The sequence below is a fragment of the Pangasianodon hypophthalmus genome, chromosome 5 (assembly GCF_027358585.1).
Source record: "Pangasianodon hypophthalmus isolate fPanHyp1 chromosome 5, fPanHyp1.pri, whole genome shotgun sequence".
Classification (NCBI taxonomy): Eukaryota; Metazoa; Chordata; class Actinopteri; order Siluriformes; family Pangasiidae; genus Pangasianodon; species Pangasianodon hypophthalmus.
Window position 1 is genome coordinate 25,624,115 of NC_069714.1, and position 23,015 is coordinate 25,647,129.

Here is a 23,015-nt window from a genome sequence, read left to right on the forward strand (position 1 = left end):
AGTTATTAGAGAGTAGGGCATGCGGTTTGGGACACAGTGCACTGATGATGGTGATGTGTTTGTGATATTTATGTGGCCTGTAGTGTAAATAAGGTGTGGTGAGGTGGTGAGGTGTTTGTGATGTTGTTTATGTGATGAAATATGACCAGACTGTCACAGAATAAAGAAAATAAATTCATTTTCTAGAATCTCAAACTTGATCCCTATGTATATTAGTGTGCAATGTATTGTACCTGGTTCTTTGATGCAGAGAATTTTGAGGGCGGTGCTATTTGAAATGTGGTTTCTGCTAAAACCTTAAAACTGAGGAAAAGAACATCACTATTTTGTTCTTTTTCAAAAGAAAAGTCAGAATTTTATCACAGGAAGTACATTAAAAAATCATATCCACTATTCCCTACATCAGGATGATGTTTTTCCTTTTCCAGCTGCCTTTCCATTGCCTTTTTCTTTTCATAGTCTATTCTAAATCAGATTGTTTGTGTCATCATATATAAGCTACAGGGTGTCCCAAAAGTCTCCATACAAAAGGGAAAAGCAAAATGTCTATTTTTATATTAATATTTTAGATTTATATAGTCTTTAAGAATACCTATGTGAAAGAAGAACATACTGAAATCATTCTCATGGCTGGATCAGGAAGCTGTCGCAAGGTTGCGATGGACTTTAACAGAAAACACTGGAAGCACATCACACGAGACGCTGTTGCCAAACTGGGAGCCAAATTTGGGAGAGATGACTCCGTGTGTGTTTAAAAAGAAATGGCATGAAATCATGTAGAGGATGTTTTGTAAATAAAGTTACATTTTGCTAAAAAGTGTTAACTTCCCTATGTACGAAGACTTTAGGGACACTCTGTATTATGGAATTTCTGAAAAACACCAGTGAAAAATAAGGAAAATCATATGCTATTTTTTCCACTAATACTGCATGGCTGTACATCAGGGAGAAACCCCGGTGTCTCCATGTGTAAATTTTGTGATGCTGTGTATCTGAAGGCTTTGACCCTGAATGGTTTTATGCTACATATGTGTATGCAACATATACAGTGTAACACCTCAGGCCATAAACTTTACCCCCCCATATACACAGACTTGTGATGAGCACAACCAGACGCTTTGAAGAACAAGGCTGAGACTGTACACGCTTATTACTACCACTACTGAGGCACCTTACATGGATGCTCCCTGGTCAGCTCCCATGAGAGCCGTATCAGACACGTCCCACAGGATGGAGACCCCGTCGTTGGAGAGATTATATCACACAATTGGCTTGGGAATGTCTGCAGATCCCCCTGGAATTTGTGGCTGGTGATAGAGAAGTGTGGAGTGACCTGTTCAGCCTGTTGCCACTGCAACCTCCACCAGGAAAAGAGGAAGGATAATGCATGAATGAATGAATGAATGAATGAATGAAAGTAAGTAAATAATAATATAAAAATATTAGAAGCTAATAATAATAGCAATAATAATAAGAAGAAGAAGAAGAAGAAGAAGAAGAAGAATCAATCATTTTTCTAGTAACCTGGCCTAAACAGACACAAATTATCTATTCACCAGCAGAAGGCAGCAAAGTGTACTTATTATTATAAAAGTTAACCCTTTTGAAATTTGAACATTTTAAAAAAGAATTTCAAATTATCACACATAATTGCGGGCAGAAGGTTGGTGCAGCCTTGCCATGACACAGCTCCAGGGTCCCTGGTTTGATCCTGAGCTTGGGTTACTGTCTGCGTGGAGTTCCTCATGCTCTCCCTGGGTCCATGTGGGTTTCCTCCAGGTTCTCCGGTTTCCTCCTACCTCCCAAAATATATGGGTCAGTGGAATGTCGAGTCTAATTTGCTCCTGCATGTGAATGTGTGTGCATGGGCATCCCGCTTTGGACTGGTGTTTCATGCAGGGTGAATTCCTGCTTCACACTCCAGTGTTCCTGTAGAAATGCTTTGTAACCACCGTGACCCTGACCAGGAAAAATCAGTTACTGAAGATGAATGAATGAATGATGAATGATGAAAGAAGAACATACAGGACATGTTTTGAAGCTGGACACTAAACTTATTGATATTAATGAGTGGTATGACATCTCCCTCTAGTGGTAGGACAAATTAGTGCAATTTTAAGGTTATCACCAGTAAATACTACATTGTATTAATGTGGATATAAAGTATAAGATCAACATCAGTACAATTTTGAACAGTACAAATAATCATTTGTGTTTAGGTTACAGAGAGACAAAGTTGGCAAAAGGTCTCCAGCCCTAAAATAGATGCTCAATTGTTTTATAAATATGTATATCTGAAGTGCATAATTATTTACTCAAAAGTGCCAAAGTACAGACAGAAGTGCTTCAGTTTTTCTGTGCAACAAAAAAGTGGTTTCAGTGTTGAAGTGTATTTACCCATAATGCCATGCGTTTGCAAGTAAATCAACCACCGCCCCATGACAAGCAAAGCAAAGCATCACACAGGTGGGAGTGTGTGTCATATAAATACCCCTGCACAGGTACTGCATCTGACAAGCTCGTGCAGCCTTGCGTCAAAGCGCGCGCCCACAGCTCCACACGCACCAACACACACTCTCCTTACTGTTATTATTATTATTATTATTATCATTAGCAGCATCTGTGAGCATGTCGCGCGGAATAAGAGCATCGTCTCTGGGCCCGGAAGCGCGTTTGGGTCGTGCGCGCAGCCCGGTGCGCTTCGGTGCGGGTTTTAACAGCCCGAGCAGCACCGGAGGCGCAATGCATCCCGGAGAGGAAAAACAGACCATGCGCGGGCTGAACGAGCGTCTGGCGGGGTACCTGAGCCAGGTGAGGCTGCTGGAGGAAGCCAACAGCAAACTGGAGGCGCAGATTAAGGAGGTTTTAACGGAGAGGCGCGCAGCAGGACAGAGAGACTGGAGCAGCTATGAGAAAGCTCTCTCCGCCCTGAGAGACCAGGTGAGGAGCACAGATCCTGGGTGTTACCTTAGCACCAAACATGTACAAGGAAGAAAAGAAAAGTTTGTTTTCTACATAGTGTTTCTTTTATTTGGCTACCAACAAAATCAGTGTCAAGACTTTATATGGCAAGATAGACATTTGTTATAACTGGAACAGCTGTATCACTCATTTCTTATACTGTAATCAAACTTAAAATAAAAAAAAGTGAAATGAAATCTGACATTCTTTTAAAAAGAAATAAAGGTACTAAACTAGCATTGTCAAGCAGTAGGATGGTCCCCTTACCTACTGCACCTTTAATATGTCTCTTTCACCTACTAACATTCATGTACTGTACCTTTAAAGCTTAACTCAAAAACTAATTATGGTTAATTTATGCCTTAAATGGTTAAATCCTTTTAAAGGGACACTTTATCCATGTTTTCAGATATGTTAAAGATACTAAATGTGTACCTTTATTAGTGGCACCCTAGCAACAAGCAAAGGTACCTTTCAGTACCTTTTTTTTTTTTGATCAGTGGCTATAGCTTCCTTTTTAAATAAAAGCAAATTTCCCAAATCTTTCAATGACACATACCATTTGTGTAGTTGATAACAACTGATTTCATCCATTTTCATATTTTATATTTTAGATAATTTAAAAATAATGCTTTGAATCAATATATCTCACTTAATAGGTGAATATTGGCCTATACAACGAGGTTAAACTCCTACGCTCTAAAAAAAAGGGTACTAAAGGGTACATTGCCTTGTTGCTGAAGTGGTACCTTCAAGCCTCATGTGGTATCTTTAATATGTATCTTTTAAATGTGTACTTTTAGCACTTCTAGAGTATCTTAAAATGATTCAAGTTACATAAATGGACCATAATTATATTGTAGATTTTAAAAAAGAGCACTAGATGCATTGTTAAAAAGGTGTATGAGAGGTGTTCCCTTGAGGGCACGACTCAAGTGACAGTTTAGTTTCTTTTTTAAATAGGCTCAAAATGTTCATATCTTACAAAGAAGCATAACATCTGTGTGGCTGATAAAAACCGATGTCATTCATTTTCATATTTGTAGAGAAATTAAAATGTTTTGCATTACATGAGTGTACCTCAGTGAATGTAGGCCTGTTTGTTGAAATCTATTAGCTCCTTAAACTCCCAGGAACTGTTGCCAAAACTTACATTCCACAGTCTTGTAAATACAATCCTGTTCTGTTAGCTTTACTGTAGTTACTGAGTAATTGGTATTAGTTACTGAATAATAGCCTCTGATTTAAGATCAGTGACTTAAAATAAGAATTTAGGAATTTTAGGAAAATAGGAATTTAAGGGTTTAATTAAAGGGCTTGACAGTAGGATAGTTCACGGTATTACTCTTACTTTAAGCATTTGTCTGGATTTCAACATCAGTGTGCTATAAAATATGAAGTATTTGTTAGTAAACAGGTCAATGATCCCAACAGTTATATATTTCAAGGTCACGTAGCAACAAGGAACTAGCCAAAATGAAAGTAAAGTCAGATAGCATCAAAACGGAGATGGCTTTGCCTATATTAACAACGACATTGCTGAAATGACTCTTAACCTGTTATATCCATACTTACAATGTAGACACTGACAGTGATACAAACACTGATAGCGCTGAATTACATTGTACAGTATTACATCGCTCTGGAAATATGTAAACAGTGTAGGCATTCATTCCTGGCCTCAGAGTAGCTGGATTTGCATCACGCTAGTTGCTAAGGCCGAGTAGTAGCTTGGAGTAGTTAGTAGTTCAATATTGTAAGACTTAATCCTTAAACCAAGACTTTAGAATTTGTTGTATATATATATATATATATATATATATATATATATAGACAGATAGATAGATAGATAGATAGATATATGTGTATATATATACACACACACACACACACACACACACACACACACACATATATATATATATATATATATATATATATATATGGAGAGAGAGAGAGAGAGAGAGAGTCTTCAGTGTCTAATGGCATTTAAGAATTACTAATTTTCTAATTCTAATTGTTATTTTAGAAGAATAAGAACCATTCAGAAATCATTTCTTAATTCACGCATGTTTGTTCCTTACACTGATTTTCTCATTTTAGAGGATTTAAGAGCTTAGAACTTCAATTCCTTGAAGTTTAATTAAAAATGCTGAGATACAGTGTTCAAAAAACCTGACTGCCAGTGCAACCTTTATGGAGCCTAATGATATAAGATCTTAAATAAAAGGTATTTTGATGATAAATCTTTAACAACACAAAATATACAGTATTTAGAATTTGAATCCCCAAGCGATGGATAATATTTTCTCCTTTTTTCTCATATGCCTTCATGGTGCACAGACAGAAATACAGCTGTGGACTTCACTCTGTGTTATAATTGTATTAAATCATATACACTTGTATGTATATTAGTGTTACAGATTCAGTGTAGGCAGAAGAATTCGTTAACTATAAAAGGTTTTTAGGCTTTAGCACCAGACTCCAAACCCTGAGGCTTTTTTGTATTGGAAGAATACAGCAAGGGAGAATTACTGGCATGTTCAGCCACACCTAAACAAAAACCTCATCCTCATGCAAATGTGTCAAGGAGACCTGAGGCTCTCGTTTACATAATGGTTTAAATACGGGGACAAGTCTCACTGGATTAAACTCTGAAATAAGAAATACTGCAATACTGATTTTAGCATAACCTTTATTTATTAAAGTAGAGTTTTAAGCTTTAAAGCTTTAAGCTTTAAAAATAGACAATTGAGACCAAATACTGCATATTTTGTAATTTGTATTTTTATGTAATGTCAATCTTATGCCCGCAAAATTTAAGTGAAGTATAGTTTAAACCTGAAATCCATCATACTTTGATTGTGTGTCCTGGCTTGAGATAAATTCTAGGTCGATTTTTAAAAGATAAATAAAGTTTCATTATGCTTCTTAAAATAGCTAATAAGAATAAAAACAAACCTTTATTTAATCATGAAAGCATCACTGAGATTTAAATCTCTTCTACAGAAGTGTTTTGTCCGAGATAGACAGCGGTGCTTTGAAAACAGTGTACAGATCAGAAAACGTATCATGGGAAGAAATCAACCATCCAGTAATACCAGTAAAACAGTAAACCAGATTAAAATGCACTGGTAAGCAGACAGGGTGCCTTTACTTTCTGATGATTAGATTTGAAAATAACGAGTAGGTTTTAGGTTGGCCTGAAATAAACTCCACTATCATACATTATGGCTCATTTACATTTTACAGTAAGTACTACAGGGCCAGAAAGGGAAGATAAACATTCTTGGTGAGTATCCTGTAATTCTCAATATGTTTTTGCTATAGATCTAGATAAACTTACCTAGATAAGAAGGTAATAAACCAAGTATGGCTTTAAAATGAACGTTCCCATGACTGTAAATTCTAAGGCCATAGTTTTTCCTGCACTCAGGGTTACACTTTAACCCTCATCAAGAAATCCAGATTCTGTTAATACATTCGTGTAGCCAGACTGTTTACAATGGGGTGGCCAGGTTAGACTCAGAGACTTTATTGGGGTAGCAGTCTAGGGTGGGGCAAAATACTAATCCGCATCTATAGAAAATGACTTAATGACATGATGACATAAAAGGCATACATCTTAGTGATAAAAAGTCGTAGCTAATAATTTTGCATCTAATGAAGTACACTAGTGTTACAGATTCAATATCATTAGCATTTTTTATTTTTTTTGCTCTTTCAGCTGCTCCTTTTTGGGGTCGTCACAGCAGAGCACTCGTCCATATATTTTGATTCTGGCACAAGCTTTACACCAGATGCCCTGTCTGACGCAACCCTCCCCATTTCTGGGCTTGGGACCAGTACTGAGAGTGTGCACTGGCTCATGCAACCCTACAGAGGCTGGGGTTGATGTCCTGAGTAGGAATAGAACCACATGCTAGCCACTAGTCCACCAAATTCAATATCATTAGCTAACAGTAGCTTTGTGTTACATTTATGGCATTCGGTAGACACCCTTTCCCAGAGCAACTTACAATTATCTGATTTATACGACTGAGCAGTTGAGGGTTAAGGACCAGTAGTGGCACCTCAGCAGTGCTGGGATTTGAACTCTCAACCTTCTGATTAGGTGGCCAACATCTTAAACACTGAGCTACCACTTCCAATGAGACATTCTTTAGCCAATAACCAACTGAAGAAATCCAATGTCATGCCTCAAAATACAGTACATAAGATGAAAAAAACATTAACATAAAAAAAAACTGACCAGTGTTTGCTCACCTGTTGTGGTCAGTGGGAGCAATAACAACAGGAATAATAATAATGCCTGCTGTTATAAAATATAAGTAATGACAGGGTGGTCTGACACAGACCAACATGAGAGTTAAGCTTACCCTGAAATTCATTATTTACCTATAACAGCATCACCCAAAGTGTTTTTTTCTTCTTACATCACAGCAATTCGCCAATGCTAAGAAGTGTTATTTATTAAAGAATGACACATCACACTTTTTATCTATTTACCCTAAAAATAATTACTTCCTTTTATCACTTACATTATAGCAGCTATTATTATTATTATTATAGCTGCTATAGCAGTTGTTTCCTCACCTGCCTATTTTTTTCACTCTATTGGAAGTGCTAATAATGTTTGTCCTGAGTTTTAAATGTCTGGCAAGTGGAGTTCAATTCTAAATGACACACAGTATAGTCGTTTTGTCTGTAGTGTTGTGATATAGTGTACATATTTTATATTTTTATTTCACTCTCCAGGTGAAAGAAATGACGATGGAAAACGCTCGCCTCATGCTACAGATCGATAACGCCAGACTGGCTGCTGATGACTTTAAAGTCAAGTAAGACTCTTACTTTTATAATAATATGAATAATAATAAAACTTTATGTTATAAAGCGCCTTTAAAAAGGCCTCTCAAGGCACTTTACATAGGAAAAGAAAAGAGAAACAGAAGTACATAGCATAAAACAAAGTATATAAGCATGTATCAAAAATAGCTATTAATAAAATACAATTCAGTAATAATAACAATAATAGTAATAATAATTAAAAATAAAAAAAAAATCATCAGGTAAAAGCTATCCTAAACAAATAGGTTTTGAGAGAAATTTTAAATACACTAAAAGTCCAGGCTTCTTTAAGATCAGATGGTAGTGAGTTCCACAGAAGAAAATGCCCTATCACACCTGTAGTACTTAAACGAGTTGAAAGAGGAGCGGAGAACATGTTTTGGGGTATAATGGGTTGAAAGCTCAGCCAAATACTGCCAAAATACTGCCAAATACTTTACACTTCAGTTTATTAATAAAGTGCTTTTGTGGTCGACAGTTGTTGTCACAAGGCTTCTTTACAAAAATTGGGAACCTAAATGAGCAAACTGAAGGTGAGGATGTTGAGGAAAATGCCCTTATTAGAAGAATATCATATCATGATACTTGAAGACATACTTAGAATACACAATCTAATATATTATAATATACTGTATGTTTGTGAACTGCCGGCAAAACAGAAGTGTTGAAGAAAAAAATCTGTTTAATTGTCTACAAAACGAAATGATTTAGCACTTTAATGGAAGAAATCTAATGTAACATTTTTGCCATTTTAAAAAGGGTTTATATAGAAAGACAATACTGTGATACCCATGATATCTCAGAAAAGTGTATTGTGATTGTGTCATTTATCACAGTATCAGTGTTATATCATTATATTGCCCAGCACGACTCCTTAAAAACTATAGGATGTAACTTAAGATAGCAAAAATAGTATACAAGTGATATTATCAATGGGATTCGGCTCAAAGAGAGTAAAGGTATACAACAAGGCCTGGAGTTAGAGTCTGTCAGAAAATGTGCTGTTTCTTTGCTTACTCAAGTTTAGACTGTTTATTTTAGTGAGATGTAGTTATCAGTGACTAAAACACAAAAATATTAAACAAAATATTACGTTGCAACTACACTTCTGAGTCACGTCTGAGCTTAATATCTGTTTGTGTGTTTGTCCACTGTGGTACCCACACCAAGATTACTCATTCAGACAGAAATTAATCCTTTCTGTACTAAAAGTGGATTGTAAATTGAGGACTCGTGCAGACAGAGTGATTTAAGCAAAGCCAACACTCAGTGTATGTCTGGAAAAGCATGTAATTATACCTGCCTACGATGTTGAGCAAACACAGCGCTATATACACATGGATTACTAAAGAAGTGAAGCATGAGCCTGTTTGTGTGTACATGTGCGTGTGTGTGTGCCTGTGTATGCGTGTGTGTGTGTGTGTGTGTGGATTGGTGAACCACAGGTTTGAGGCTGAGATTGCTGCCCGCCAGGGAGTTGAAAAGGACATCACAAGCCTCCGAAAGATAATCGACGACACACACATGAGCCAAATGCAACTGGAGAGCGAGGTTGAGTCTCTGACGGAGGAGCTGTTATACCTGAAAAAGACTCATGAAGAGGTACTGCTTAAATCTCAACTCTCTACAGGACAGCCATTAAATGTGCAATAAGCACCTTTATAAAAGAAGCCGTGAGTTGGAGTTGGAATCATAACCATAAATCTTAAAGTAAATAAACCATATTTCAGAATGACAGTCATTAAAGGCCCAATAAAAGTTCAATAAGGAACACCTAAAATCAAAGAATAGCATGATGACTCGCTAAATGCTGCTTGGTAAATCCTGCAAATTACAAAAAATAGGGTCAATCACAAGACCACGGTCCTGCAGGCTAAATCAATTGCGTGATGCTGCCACCACCGTGCTTCACCATGGGTATGGTGTTCTTTGGGTGATAAGCTGTCTTGTTTTTGCTCCAAACATATCTTTTAGAATTATGTCCAAAAAGTTCTACCTTGGTCTCATCAGACTATAACACATTTTTCCACATGGCTTGGCTTTTTGGATTTTTTTTTTTTTTTTTTGAGAAAGGGCTTTCGTCTAGCCACCCTACCCTAGAGCCCAGACGTGAAGAATACAAGAGATTGTCACATGCAGCTCCTTTAATGGTGCAGTAGGTCTCTTGCAGCCTCCCTGAGAAGTTTTCATGTTGTCCTGTTCTTGGTGATGTCACTCTGGTGTCCCATTTATTCCACTTGTTGATGATGGCTTTCACAGTCTTCCATGGTACATCTAATCTTGTGGAAATTGTCGAATACAATTCAACTTTGACCATGAAACTTTATAACAATATGAAATGTCTACTGCTTTCTATATCTCTATACTTTTTAGAAGAATGTATAGCTTTCTATACATTCTTGTTAAATGCCATTTAAGTCTTTTCAATTTTAGGAAAACTTTGTAGAAACAGTTCCATTGAAACCTGTGCCATTTGATTATGTGTCAGTTTTCTAGCCATTTCAGAGGCGTAATACTGACACATTATGAAATCACAGATTTCATTTAATCAAAAATCAATAAAACAGCCCAGAGTTGAGTTTTCGACCTAAAATTGGGTTTTTACACAAATTAGCCAAACCACAGAATGTGTGACATTTACTGAAACTAAAAATAGTAAAAATAACAGGCATTTCCAAACTAGCTTCCAGATCTCAGCGTTTACAGCGTTTTTTTTCTAAAACAAGTGAGTTTAATGATTTATCACACAATGTAAATATTATATTAAGAGAATTAGCATTAATATTAAGTATTTTTGGACAAAGTCAATGAACAGACTTATGCTAGTGTTAAATTTCACAAGCCTAATAAAGTTTACACAATTAGGTCTTTTTTTTTTTAAGTAAATTTCACTCGAATGTTTGCATAGTGGTAAAGAAGGCAACAATTCATGTGAGTGTTTTTTTTATATTTTAGATATTATTATGAGTTATATAGAGTTATATAGCTGTATACAGAGGAGCACCTGCTTCAAAACCAGGTTTTTACAGGTATTTATTTATAACCATGTGTTTAATAACCATGTATGTTGAAGTGTATTACTCAGTTCAGTGATAGGCCTTGATAATAATAACAATTTTTTTTTAGAATGTTAATTCCTAGCCTTGATTTGCACAATCCAAGGTATTTCCTAATACATGTATATTTTGATCCCCATCATGGACTTGGATTATGATTTTTGGGTTCAGCCAAATAAAACCCATACCAAGCTTCATGTTCATTGTATTATTTGTGCTGGGCTGATTTCCACAATTTCCACTCAAGAGTTTAAAAGGTCATGTTCCCCATATTTCAGACCAACAAATTAAACATTCTAACATGCTTATGAAAATTGCTTAGTGCACATTTAATCCCAGTTCAGTACTAGTTATTAGTGAATGCAACAATCCAGGAACTGATTTTGATCTGTGTATATATATTAACTATATTGTCTTTCATTATTTCTGAACATTTCCAAGTCTCTTAAATACAAAACATATTATTATAGTTAGTACAAATAGTAAAAAGGTTTATAAATAAAGAGTCTCTTGGCTTTTCCTGAGGTGCAGTAAATAGAAATAAAAATAAACACTCAAAGGGTCTCTTCATATTCCAGTTAATCTAGTCTTCAACCAATAAGAAGCTGACAAACTGCTCCAGGAGGCTAATTCCCAGGAAAGCTACTGTTAGTAGCTTTACATTTCCACATTGGATATTGTATACAGTCATCAGCCCTTGTTTTAATGAGTCATATAACCTGCTCCAAAACTATGAATCTGTATTTATACATGTATTCATCCTCTACAAGGTCGTCAGTGTTGGTTCTAATGAGTCATGTTGCTGCTTATGTATGTATTGATGTTTATGTGTATATTGACACGACCTATTTCTATTCTTATTTAGGATGTTGCGAACGTGAAAGGTCAGATCAGAGATGCCAGTGTTGACGTGCAGATGGAGGCGGCGAAGGGCCAAGACCTCAGCGAGACAATCGACAAAATCCGCCAGCAATATGAAAAAGCGGCACAGAAGAACCATGAGGAGACTGAGGCCTGGTACCAAGCCAAGGTCAGAGAACTTTTTATATCAAGTTGCTATATATACACACACACCTGAACTTTTATGAATCATGTGAACATAATGATCATATGAACACAGTGGACCACCATCCCTCATAATAAATAATATAAAACCAAATTTACACAATTCTCACCCTACATCAAGTGTAGTTAAGCAGATAAGACCTCCATCCCAAAACCTACTTAATTCACATAAAATAGCAGGTAGAGTCTGTACTGTATTTACAAATCAACAAAGAACTACTGTATATTATTACACTTTTATTCCACAGTGCTGTTTAATTCTCAAATCTGATCAGTGTTGATTAATTTTCTAACTAAACTGTCTACTGATAGTAGATCCGACTGCAAGGAAAATCACAAGTTTTATAGTAATGCACTTTTAATACGTTATCGTTTCTATAGTAACAGCTCATCAAAATCATGTTGTTATTTGACAAAGAAAAGATAGATATTTATTTAATGTTAACGGAAGGAGTCTCCAGTTTCAACAGTTTGTAATAGTTAGTAAGATTTCTACTACAGGCCGGAAGACTTAACAGTTTCTCTGTAACATAACAGTCTGTGTATTTTTTTTGTCTTCTTGACTTCAGGAGAGAGGAAACAAGAGGTTGGTGTGGGAATTGACTCATTATAGTTGCTATAACATCAGTGACACTAGGAATTAACTTACCTCACGGATGTTCCACAGCATTAAATGGAACTGTAAACTGTTAAAACAACACATCATTCATTAATAAATTAAAAATAATTATTAATTAATGCCAAATTGCTGTAGTATTTTTTTTTATTTAATATAAGAGTTCATTATAGTGCATAGTGTATTCATATTTGTTGTACAAGTAGGGTTGATATTTGCAATATATTTCTATTGGCCTGATTTTTTTTATGCTTTTTTTTTTTTTTTAAATATTAATGAGTGTAAAAATAAAACTTGGCACCTTTCTCTATACTCATGCATCATTCCACATGGCTTGATTCATTCAGTTTGAACAGATCGTATCTTTCTACCTCAATGAGTCATGCTTTTGTTTGTTAATGCTATATCAGTAATATGATCCATCACAGCCGTAACGATAAAATGGACAGACCAGAAGCAGGTGACTTCATTGTAAATTAGTTGCGCTTGTAACATGAACGTAAACTGAAATTTTTTTAAAGGGGTTATTTGTATTTTTTTAGAGCATGTTGAGTTGTATGATATTGATTACAATTGCAATAGAAATAGTGATAAAGCCTTTCCTTTCCCCACAATTATATACTCTCTACATATCCAAAGCTAGCCAGATCCACTGCATGATAATATTGTGAGAACCATTTTCTTTTTCTTTAACTACATTCTTCACTGATTTAACATTGTTTCCGTGGTTCGACAGTTTGAAAACATCTCAGCGGAGGTGAGCAGGAACACTGATGCTCTCCAGCAGGGACAGAGCGAGCTGAATGACCTGCGCAGACAGAAGCAAGGGCTGGAGATTGACCTTCAGGCCATGCATAGCATGGTATAACACACACACACACACACACTCCCACACACACTAGCCAGGCCAGTGAAGGAGGCGTGGCCTCTGTACAATTCAACTCAGAAGAGAAGGTTTGGTCTCCCACTCTTCAAAGCTTGAAACACTTTTATTAAAACTAAACTGTTGATACAATACTGGATCACATTGTATCAGATGAAACACATGGCAGCTTTAAATGTGTCTTTCATACATCATACATAATTTAACATAGCTCTTTGTTTGTATTGGCACTCACTATTTTGCCCTTGTTCTCTTTTCAAATCATATATTTTTAGGTAATTATCTATTTTATTGCTTTGCATCAAGCCAGAGCCTGCCAGTGGGAAATTTTATTAGCTCAATCGGCTCTTTATTAGTGGTCATATTACCATGCTACTGATTAAACACAGAGAACTTGAGGGACCTGTACAGCAGGTTTATGACCTGGGAGACTGAAACCACCGTGAGAGAGAGACAGAAAGAGAGAGAGAGAGAGAGAGAGAGAGAGAGAGAGAGATGCTTTCCAACATCAAGAACTACATCATCAAAAACTGTTTATAATATTTTTATTAGAATAGATTTCATACATGACAAAATGCTCTTAATGCTTGAATATGGTAAATATGATCCTTGTTTTTTTTACTTTTCTTTTCTTCAGATATCTTTTACAATTTATAATTATTACTACTAATAAGGAATTATTATAATGAATACATTATTCTTAAATTTATGTTAAATATTATTATATTTACCTTAAATGTATTTAAATAAAAGAGTAAAAGCATAAAAAGAGTGTTTAAATAGATGTTGAGTAGTGAAACAGTTTCCGATTTTACATTTTATCACAAAGATACTCAACTGGTTTGTAGTATTTTTTTTTTTTATAAAATACTAAACATTTTAGAAAGAAAATATACACAAAATGCATAATCTAAACGTAGCCTCAGTTACATACTGTCAACTCAGCGGTAACACTGTTATTGGTAACTCAGCATTCAACCATGAAAGACCCGTATTACTTACGCTCAGATTTCACTTCCTCATTCAGCTTAACTAGAGCTCTTTGAATGAAAGAAAACCAAATTTAAACATGGGGGTTGGGCAATTTATGCTGTTTGTAAGAATTTTTCATTTATGCCAAAACTTGTTACAGGCCAAATAAGTGCAAATACATTATCTGCATAAATGCACAAGGTGTGTCTGCTTTTAACACCTTCTGTTCTGTTCTGTTCACTAATGAGCAATGGTCCATGTTGACATGATTGCATCAGGTAATTGCTGCAGATTTGTCAGCTTCACATTCATGCTGCAAATCTCCTGCGAATGGCCATTGATTGATATTAAAGGATCAGATGTGTGCTAAGAAAACATTTCCCACACAATTACACAACCACCAGCCAAGGTGGACTGGGTCCACGGATTCATGCTGTTGATGCCAAGTTCTTAAAATGTTGTTATTAAAATTAGATAAACATGTCACTATATATTGTTTGCTTCAAAGTGAATCTTAAACTAAAATTGATTTAAACACTTGCATTTACCTACGTTTTTAATTTACCTACTTAAATGGTTGTCTGGTATTTCGAAATAATTGTTATAATACATACATAATTTGTAGGTATAACAATATGTATACATATTAATACGTATAAATAAAGATGCCACTACATATTGTTTGCTTCAAGGTTAACCTAAAATCATCGAAACTAAAATCAATTCAAACACTTGCATTTACGTACGCTTTTATTTACCCACGTAAATGGTCCAACTGTCTGTTATTTTGAAATAATTGTTATAATATGAACATAATTTCTCATTAGGACAAGGGACATTTTTCAGACTTCAAATTCAGAACAAAAACCAAGCCCCCAGATGTACTGTATACTATAATGTATGAGAAAAATAAACATTAATAAACAATACTATACAAATATATTTTTATATTATATAATAATTTATACAATTTTTTTTTTGTACAAAAGAAAAATTGGGTGGGAGGGGCATGCTTTCTTTCCCGTCAATCACAGTGACACTAGCCAATCGTGTGCGTCTGTGAGCTCATGTATGCGGAAGAGGGTAGATAGTGAAAGTATTGAAAGTGAACTGTGCACTTAATGTTTAAAGCTGGAATACTTACGTATTAAAACTGACAGCTAACTGGACACGTCTCATTACAGAACCGCTCTCTGGAAGACACACTGAACGACACGGTGGGACGTTACTCCCGAAACGTAAACAGTCACAACATGGTTATCCAGCAGCTGGAGGCGGAGCTTGCGGATGTCCACGCCCAGGTGACGAGGCAGGGGTCGGAGTATCAGGCTCTGCTTAACATCAAGAGTAAACTGGAGGAAGAGATCACCACCTATCACAGTCTTCTGGAAGGCACAGGGCTGCCCTCCAACGGTATCACCGATTCTGGATTGCCTGAAAATGGTGATTTTAGAGGCATGGGAGCACAAGAGGTCAATATCAAGAATATTGGCCCACCAGAAGATATTAATGTCAACAATAATGGTGCATTTGAAGATGCTAATATTGGAGGCAATGCTTTGGGTGGATATGATGAAAGGTAAATAAGAGCAAGAAACGTCACAAATCTTGCCACACACATGATATAGCTATGACAATTGTAGTAATTCTGCATATTAGGATATACTGTGCATAAAAAAGTTGCCATAACTATAGCGTTATGCTACACCAGAGGCAAACCATGCAGAATACATCACACATTACAGAGCCTTAACATGCAAATCATCTTAAAATGGTGATATAATGGCTGTATGTCAAATGCATGAATGTATGAAATGAAGGAAAATGGGCTAACACTTCTGGAAGACCTCCAGAAAGTTCTAAATCACATTTATTCCCAAGAACGGAAAAAAAAACCAAGCAATAGACATGTCACGGCCAGTTTCAGCCCCTGGCACTCTAACATAGAAATTTGCCAAATAAAACTTCACCTTAGGCACCAAATAGGTCAGAGGAACCATTTGATAGGCAAATGTTGGGTTTTTTTTTTTAATTATTATTTTATATATTTTTTTATTATACTATTTTTATTACCTGTGCTGGCAAGCAGTATTTTAAAGGTGCAGTTTGTAATATTGTAAAACAAATGTTTCTGTTCTGGTCATACAATTTCAAAGATACTCTAGAAAAGAACTGACATTCATAATATTGCTATATGAAGAGCTGGTTGGTTCCTTCATTTCAAGCTTCTATTTACATTTTTTCCAGCCCAGAAATTAGCTCAGCTGCTGAGCTCTGCCCCTTTTCCTTAAAAAGTAACACACAGTGTGTGCGGGGTCCATTAGGGAGTATGTTAGGCTTCTTAGTGTCTTCACTGCAATTGCAATTTGCTCTAAAATCACAGACTGCCCCTTAAACTGGGAGAAAAAAAAAAACATTAAACATAACCAGCAATGCCTTTAGCTTTCTAAAACATTAGTTAGTTCCGCTGTCCAGGAGTGACCTGACTGCTGTGGCTATTGATCTATCTAGCATGTTGCAGACAGACTTACACGCTGGAGCAAAAAAAGAAAAGGGCTAAGGTTCCTTTAACATACAAACATGTTCAGATTATTTAAAGGTAGGACTCATGAAATCATGTTAATACACCTTGACAGCCTGGGAGGCCATTAAAACTGAACAGAACAACACTAACATGTCCGTGTCTAAAAGGTGTCTGCAAGTTTACCGCAAAACCCCATTATTTAAAATAAAAAAAAAATCTAAAGGAAAAACTATTTCTTATTAAATGGAATGCAGCAAGGCTGCATGTTGCAATGTTTTACCATTTTGTTCTTGCTAAATCAAAAATACTAAATTTCTTGCGATTATTTTTGCCCTCAGAGTGTGAACTAGCTAAATTTACTCACAAGAATGACTTTTAACAATGTACAAAACTGATACCTGTTAATAAAAAAAGGAATAAATCGAAAAAGCAATAACTTATAGCGGAAGGATTTGTAAGAGGCATGCAGTTGAAATAGTTGAGTTGTAAACGCATTTCTCAGTCAGAGAGAGAGAGAGAGAGAGAGAGTTCTGTCTGCCATGTTTTCAAACATTTAATGTAACTCTTGTCCTGTGAACAGAATTATTGGATTTCCTTCACTAACAGGAACGATCGCATTCCCTAAATGTAATAGGTTAAAGATTCATAGAAGACTGTCCACAGCAGTAGCGATGGTTGAAATGTCCAGTATAGTGTTGCGTGTGTTAAACATCACAGTATTGTGCAACAAGCTCATAACTAACACACCCCTCAGTGTCTGTCTTCTGCTCGTCTGAACACATTTTGTCTCTCTTTTTCTCTCTCTCAGTGTGGAGTTTTCATTAGCGCAGGCTCTGAGTGCTGGTAAGTGCCGTGTCATTCTGATTATTCGTCCATTCTTCTTAAATCACTTCTGACATTCTGGTTCTCTGCCTGTCACTCGTCTACACTGAACACCTAATTAAACCCCAGTGGTTAAACACCTACTTAAAAGCCATGATTACTGTTTTCTCATGCTGTCAAAATCTATATGTCAATCCATTTAAGACTGTCACTTCAGCTTTGATTGCTGATGATGCAAGTGTTTTTCTCTCCTGAAGCATAAGGCATGATAGATCTTAAGACAATAGCGGGTTGATGAAGGTGGTGCTTTCAGAACAAGCCCATTTATGTTACCAAACCAGAAAAAAAAGAGAGTGAGAGAGAAGAAAAACACAAAATGGGAAGGTTTACTGGGCCTCATGGGTTTGATATCTTTAGAGACCTTTAGAGCTCTTAGATATTTATGTTGTAAATATACTACCCCCCTCCCTTATACCAAACTAACGTTCCATTTATACCACAGCGCTAGTGAATTCCTGGATCTGATTGATCTGGAGGTGATTATTTTTCTATATCAGCAGCTCTGAGTAGTTCTGCCTGACAAATCACAGGTTTATATTAATACACTCATTCTAATATTTTCTCATTTCTATAGTAATGATTTACACAGCCCACATAAATCATAAATAGATTTTAAAAAGGAGGTAATTGCTGGTATAGAGGTGTTTATTTCGCATTTTTGGAAGGAGTCTCCAGTGTCATCGTTTTTCAAACTGCTGCTGTTGCTGCAACAGAGTAACACACACGGAGGAAAGCGCTATCTGCCCTCTTCTGCATACATGGGCCCACAGATGCTTGTGATTGGCTAGTGTCACTGTGATTGACAGGGGGGAGAGAGAGAACATGCACCTTCAGCCTAGACAGCATGGCTAAATTTGACTCAGAGTGACGGATAGCATGCTTTTCTGTTGCAGGACTCGGAAGCCCTTGTGTTATTCTTCAATAGACAAAAAAAAAATAGTTAGTGTTGGCAAATTGATGTGATATGAGAGGAATTTGCCAACACTGATATAGACACAGAGTGGTAACTGTAGCTCCACTTTGTGTCTGGCTGCATCACATCACCCCATTGTTGATTTTTTCCCTATAACAGCATGTTTCATTGTTTTTTTTTTTTTACTTAGTTAAGGTTTCAGAGGCAGTACATTCACCTCTACTGTTTTTTTTTTTTAAACATTTGTACATACCACCAGATCTCATTCAGATCTAACATTATGTATATTTACACCATACAATCACACTGCACCTCTGTTCCACTCCTCACACTCCTCCTTTTCTGATTTATGTCTGATCTCTGGTCTCACAAGATTGCTTTTCTTGTCCTTTTCTTTCTAACAAATATTTTCAATATACAGTGACATTTCACAGATCTCCTGCAAGTTTTCTGTCATAATTTGCAAAAAATAGGATCTCAAATTTCTTCAAGTTAAATGTGATAAATTTTTTTAAACAAAAAAGTCAAACAGAAGCAACACAAATGGCAGTCCAAAAATCATAAATCAAAAATCATATACAGTCAGGTCCATAAGTATATGGAGAGTGACAGTTTTTGTACCACAATGGATTTGAAATGAAGCAATCAAGATGTGATTGAAGTGTGGACTTTCAGCTTTAATTCTAGTGGTTTAACAACAATATTGCATTAACTGTTTAGGAATTACAGCCATTTTCACAGGCTCAAACGTAACTAACTAACAATAATAAATATTAGGATTATTTTTAATATCTGGATGCAAATTCTTTGCAGTCAGTGACTGCCTGAAGTCTGGAACCCATGGACATCACCCGATGCGGAGTTTCCTCGCTTGAGATGCTTTGCCAGGCCTTTATTGCAGCCACCTTCAGTGGCTGCTTGTTTGTGGGTCTTTCTGCCTTCAGTTTTGTCTTTTCAATAAGGGAAAAGCATGCGCAATTGGGTTGAGATCATCTGACATTTAAGAATGTCTTAAAAAGCCCTTGGGCTGCTTTTGTGTTATGTTTTGAGTCATTATCCATCTGTACTGTGAAGCGCTGTCCTATCACTTTTGCAGCATTTGACTGAATCTGAGCAGAAAGTATAGCTCTATACGCTTCAGAATTATTCCTGCTACTTCTATTAGCAGTCACATCGTCAATAAACATCAGTGACCCAGTTCCATTGGCAGCCAAACATGCCCATGCCATAACACTGCCTCCACCATGTTTGACAGATGGTGTGATATGCTTTGGAACATGAGCCTTTCCTTTACGTCGCCATACTCTTCTCTTCCCATCATTGTGATACAAGCAAATCTTACATCAGAACTGGTCAGGCTTTTTTCGTAGAGATTTTCTACCAAAGTCTAATCTGGCCTTTCTGTTCTTGAGTGTTACCAGTGGTTTCCATCTTGAGGTAAACCGTCTGTATTTACATTCATGAAGGCGTCTCTTGATTGTAGACTTTGACAACGATACGCCTACTTCTTCTAGAGTGTTCTTGACTTGGCTAGATGTTGTGAAGAGGTTTTTCTTCAACAAGGAAAGAATTCTGCATCCACTTTAGTTGTCTTCCGTGGTCTTCCAGGCCTTTTGGTGTTGCTGAGCTCTCCAATGCATTCCTTCTTTTTACGAGTGTACCAAATTGTTGATTTGGCCACTCCTAATGTTTCTGCTATCTATCTGATAGGTCTGGGGTTTTTTTCAGCCTAGTTATGGCCTCCTTCACTTGCATTGATACCTCTTTGGACCGCATATTGAGAGTTCCCATAAACAGCTACCAAATGCAAATTCAACGCTTGGAATCAACTCTAGACCTTTTATCTCCTTAATTTGTCATGAAATAATGAGGAAACAGGCCACATCTTGCCATTAAACTGCTTATCAGTCAATTGTCCAATTACTTTTGTGCTTGTGAAAATGGAGGGACTCTAAAAAAAAAAAAAAAGGCTGTAATTCCTAAATGGTTAATGCAATATTTTTGTTAAACTCCATGAATTAAAGCAGAACGTCTACACTTCAATCACATCTTGATTGCTTCAATTCAAATCCACTGTGGTGGTGTACAGAGACAAAATTATGAAAATTGTGTTGCTGTCCAAATATTTATTCAATTCAATTCAATTCATTTTTATTTGTATAGTGCTTTTTACAAAGGTCATTGTCTCAAAGCAGCTTTACACAAACAAAAGTAAAGTGAAGTGTGTGTGTGTGCCGTCTCTGATGAGCAAGCAGGGCGACGGTGGCAAGGAAAAACTCCCTGAGATGGTCATAGGAAGAAACCTTGAGAGGAACCAGACTCAACAGAGAACCCATCCTCATATGGGTTTACACTGTAGTGTGCGTGTGTGTGAGTACAATGTGTGTTGGTGTAGTCCATGGAAAACAGCTGAAGCGTCTTCGTGGCAGTGTGAAGCATTGCCGGTGGACAGGTCCAGAGTGAAGGGGGGGGAGGTCTGGATTACCAGCAGCTCAGGAGTGATGCTCATCAGGTCCAGAGCGTAGGGGGGTCTGGATCACCGGCAGCTCAGGAGTGTAGCTCGGCAGAAGGAGAAGGAAAGTGGTTAGGTACACTGACAGTCACCGTGTGGAGATAAAACTCAACATCCACGAGTCCCCCAGATCTACTCCTTTGATAAAAACACTAGTCGCTAAATGCTAGGTTAAATAAATAAGTCTTCAACCTCGACTTAAACACTGAGACCTGATTTATGAACCTGACTGTATAACTGTGTACATTTGAATTTAAAATAATTTAATACTTAAGGCTTTTAATTGTTAAAAATGGAGTTTCAGACAAGATTATAACTTTTTAAAGACCTGCAAACACCCTGTGATAAGTCCATTCTATTATTTCTCAACGGTTACTATACACAACAATGTTCATATTTATGCTAAAGCAATAAAAAAAACCTTGTAATGATCTCTGTGCTACTTGATCTCCTGCAGGGCCCCGTTACATGATTCCTGACACGACACTCAATAATGAGATTGTGGAAGAAGAGATGATCACTCAGAAGGACCTGCAGCTGAACGCTGCCAACACTGCCATGAACAAGCAGTACGATCAACAAGAAGCTAGACAAGGAATGGAAGAAGACCCAGTCATCCTAGAGGAAATGAAGAAGGAGGAGGAGACAGTGAACCCGGTGGTGGAAATTCAGGTGGAGAAGAAGGAAGAGGAGGAGGAGACAGTGAGCCCACTGGTGGACACTCAGGGGGAGAAGGTGGAGGAGGCAGTGAGTCCTGTAGTGGACACCCAGGTGGCGAAGGTGGAGGAGGCAGTGAGTCCCATGGTGGACACCCAGGTGGAGAAGGTGGAGGAGGCAGTGAGTCCCATGGTGGACACCCAGGTGGAGAAGGTGGAGGAGGCAGTGAGTCCCATGGTGGACACCCAGGTGGAGAAGGTGGAGGAGGCAGTGAGTCCCACGGTGGACACCCAGGTGGAAAAGGTGGAGGAGGCAGTGAGTCCCATGGTGGACACCCAGGTGGAGAAGGTGGAGGAGGCAGTGAGTCCCACAGTGGACACCCAGGTGGAGAAGGTGGAGGAGGTAGTGAGTCCTGTAGTGGAGACTCAGGTGGAGAAGGTGGAGGAGGCAGTGAGTCCTGTAGTGGAGACTCAGGTGGAAAAGGTGGAGGAGGCAGTGAGTCCTGTGGGGGACACTCAGGCCAAGGAGGAGATGGAGTTAAAACCTTCTGTGGAGAACATGAATCCAGAGGAGGAGAAGGAGAAACAAGAAGGGGAGAAGCCTGAGAACGCAGAGGCGGTGATTTTACAGAATGTGGAAGAGTGATGTTTCCACTGCAGTGTTGCACAATGTCCTCAGTGGAGTCAGTTTTAAATTACTGCCTTAATCTCTTTCTTTCTATATTTCTCTCTCTCTCTAAAGTGTGCATGTCTACCTGTTGTCTCTGTTCAACAATAAAAGAAGTGTGACTTCTGAACTCTAAAGCTTGGTGTGTATTGTGGATCTTCTGGGTGTTTCAGTTATGTAATCAAAGAGACACAATTTCATTATTGGGTTTTGAACAGTAGCTGATCTGAGACAATTAAATAATTTTGTCAACAGGAGTTATCACACTGCCATTAGATTAGCCATTTTACTGACCTTTTAGCTCCTTCTTTTGTGAAATAAACATACATAAACAATATAAATAATGCTAATTAAAGTTCGCACATTTTTGGGGGTGTGTCTTATTTACGATTAATGTAATAGACAAGTAAAACAAACACAGGTGATGATTATTTTTCCACAAGGTAGAACTTTTTTA

The 23,015-nt window shown here is 37.2% G+C and overlaps 1 protein-coding gene across 1 annotated transcript; it reads left to right on the forward strand.

The window, feature by feature from the left end:
* The first annotated feature begins 2,505 nt into the window (after positions 1–2,505).
* On the forward strand, positions 2,506–22,695 carry zgc:92380 (uncharacterized protein LOC445086 homolog). The gene is made up of 8 exons (XM_026912849.3): positions 2,506–2,940; positions 7,720–7,802; positions 9,258–9,414; positions 11,734–11,898; positions 13,286–13,411; positions 15,589–15,983; positions 17,737–17,771; positions 21,693–22,695. Exons 1-8 carry the CDS (start codon positions 2,629–2,631, stop codon positions 22,535–22,537), a joined length of 2,118 nt encoding a protein of 705 aa, XP_026768650.3. The 5' UTR covers positions 2,506–2,628; the 3' UTR covers positions 22,538–22,695.
* Positions 22,696–23,015: the final 320 nt, after the last annotated feature.